General features: G+C 40.0%; 1 protein-coding gene across 1 annotated transcript in view; it reads left to right on the top strand.

Annotated features, from left to right (window-relative positions):
* LOC101858119 (oxysterol-binding protein-related protein 2) overlaps positions 1–2,669 on the top strand; it is a gene marked incomplete at its 5' end in the record, with an annotated part of 6,793 nt that overhangs the window by 1,067 nt on the left and 3,057 nt on the right. The window contains 2 exon segments of the mRNA XM_013085575.2: positions 15–133; positions 1,542–1,652. Of these exon segments, the coding sequence (XP_012941029.1) occupies positions 15–133; positions 1,542–1,652 (230 nt within the window).

A 2,669-nucleotide genomic window follows, 5' to 3' on the forward strand; every position in this document is an offset into this window, starting at 1 on the left:
CCCACCCCACCCAGTGCGGCACGATGGAGATCACCAACAACAAGACGAGCTACAAGTCGGTGCTCAACTTCAAGCAGTGCGGCTGGTTCTCCAAGGAGCTGCACCATGTCGAGGGCTTTGTCTACAACGGGAAGTGAGTGTGCTCGCGAAAAAGTGGCGATAAAAGTTTCCAGATAAAAGTGTTCAGATGAAGTTCCCATCTAGAAGTGTTGAGATGATAAAAGTTTCTTGATAAAAGTGTTCAGATAAAGTTCCCACCCAGAAGTGTTGAGATGATAAAAGTTTCTTGATAAAAGTGTTCAGATGAAGTTCCCACCTAGAAGTGTTGAGACTATAAAAGTTTCCGGATAAAAGTGTTCAGATAAAGTTCCCATCTGGAAATGTTGAGATGATAAAAGTTTCTTGATAAAAGTGTTCAGATGAAGTGCCCGCTTAAAAGTGCAGAGATAAAAGTGTTCAGATGTTGTTGTTGTTGTTGTTGTTGTTTTCAAATCCCTTTAGCTGCGAGTATTTCGCTCTCGGCAGCGCGATGCCTCCCTCAAGAAACCACAATGTTCAGATCAAAGTGTTCCGATAGAATACGTAAATAAAAATGTCCCAGGTGCCCAAATAAAGTGCCCTCATAAAAGTGCCTAGATTATACTAGATAAAAGTTTCCACATACGGGTGTTCAGATAAAAAGTTCAGATAAAAGTGTCTCGATAAAAGTTTCAACCCTAGATAAAAGATCCCAGATAAAAATGCCTAGATAAAAGTTCCCAGATAAAAGTACTTGGATACTCATAAAAGTGTCGAGATAAAAGTATTCACTTTTCGTAGATGAAGTGTCCGGAAAAAAGATAAAAGAAAGTTTCCACATAAAAGTTTTTTGATAAGTGTTCAGATAAAATACTTAGATAAAAATGTCCAAATGCCCAGCAGATAAATTCTAGATAATGCCCAGATAAAATGTTGAGATAAAAGTGCCTAGATTGTACTAGATAAAAGTTTCCACTTCAGGGTGTTCAGGAAAAGTGTTCAGATAAAAGTGCCTAGATAAAAGATCCCAGATAAAAGTACTTAGATACACATAAAAGTGTCGAGATAAAAATTTTCACTTTTCATAGATGAAGTGTCCAGATAACATAAAAGAAAATTTCCTCATAAAAGTTTTCAGTGGGTGGTTTGCAGGTGCTGTGGTGTGGTTTGCTCCTTGTTTCCTATCAAACATCTATCGTCCTTATGTCTTCTCCGTCTGCTTTGTGTATGTTACTCTCTTGTAACACCTCTAATCTTCTGGCGCTCATATGACCTTATGCAGTTGCGAGCGCCGTAAAACCTCTACTAAAACTAAACTAAACTAATGTTCGGCACTTATATGACCTTATTGTGTTGCAAGTGCTGTACTTTAACATTACTTTACTTTACTTTTTCGATCCAGCGGCCATCTGGGTTCTAGCCCTTCGGCCTCAATCAGAGTGCGGTAAAACTTACTAAATCCATCTTTGACCCTGTGCGTATAACTGCTGTTACTAAATCCGTCTTTGACCGTGTGCCCACAGGAAGAAGGAGCGAGCCATGTACGGCAGCTGGGTCCTGGGAATGTACAGCTGCCCAGCCGACGCCTACGAGAGCTTCCTGAGTAACCCGGACAACAAGGGGAGGATATCAACAAAGGTAATGCTCGGATGTTTGTTCTTGTGCATGAGAGAACAAGTGTGCGCACTCTCACACACACTCTCTCTCTCTCTCTCTCACACACACACACACACATACACATACACATACCCATACACATACACCCTCACACACACACTCCCACCCAAATATACATGTGTGCACACTCATACACATACTCCCTCACACTCACTCCCATATATGTGTTCACAATATCACTCACATACACACACACTCACACACACACACACACACACACACACACACACACACACACACACACACACAGTCACAAACTGGATATTGGGAGGGTATCAATTTTAAAAGCTCACAGACCCGTAACTGCTTTTGTATCACAAAACGGAGGAATCAGGGACTCATGGAGTTATCGGTATCACATTGAGGCCTGTTCATTAGTCTTACTTTTGATGAAAGAAATACTCATCTATCTTGAATAGAAGTGGAGATATTTGTGATCGAAGGAGGCAGGGGTCGCCTGGTTTCAGAGGTAAAATTGAGAAAATGGCCGCCAAAGTTCAGTAACTTCTATAACTTGAGAGTACTTACAAACAGAAAATTTACACTTTTTTTTTTTTACTTTGATAAATGTTTTTCTGTAAAATCCACACTGACATGTTTTTTTCATTTAACGTATATAGTGTTGAGCGGGGGAAAAAAATTCAATAAAATTAAGAAAATTACGATTATTTCGATTTCATTATTTTGATGAGTGCCTGATTGGACTACGATGCCTCACATTTCTGTTCAACTGTTGGTGGATTTATAATGATTTTTGTTCCATTTCTCATTCAACTAGCAATAACAACCCGGCACTAGTCAGACAGAAATGAAGCTATGTGTCCACAAATATTTACTTTTCCCTCAGTGCCCTTCAATTTATTTGTTCTAAAAATGTTTCTTCTATATTTGTTTATTCCTCCTCCTCCTCCTCCCTCCCACCCCCTATCCCCTTTCTTCCCTCAATTCTCCCACATCCTCCCTTCCCCCCATAC

The sequence above is a fragment of the Aplysia californica genome, unplaced genomic scaffold (genome assembly GCF_000002075.1).
Source record: "Aplysia californica isolate F4 #8 unplaced genomic scaffold, AplCal3.0 scaffold00388, whole genome shotgun sequence".
Classification (NCBI taxonomy): domain Eukaryota; kingdom Metazoa; phylum Mollusca; class Gastropoda; order Aplysiida; family Aplysiidae; genus Aplysia; species Aplysia californica.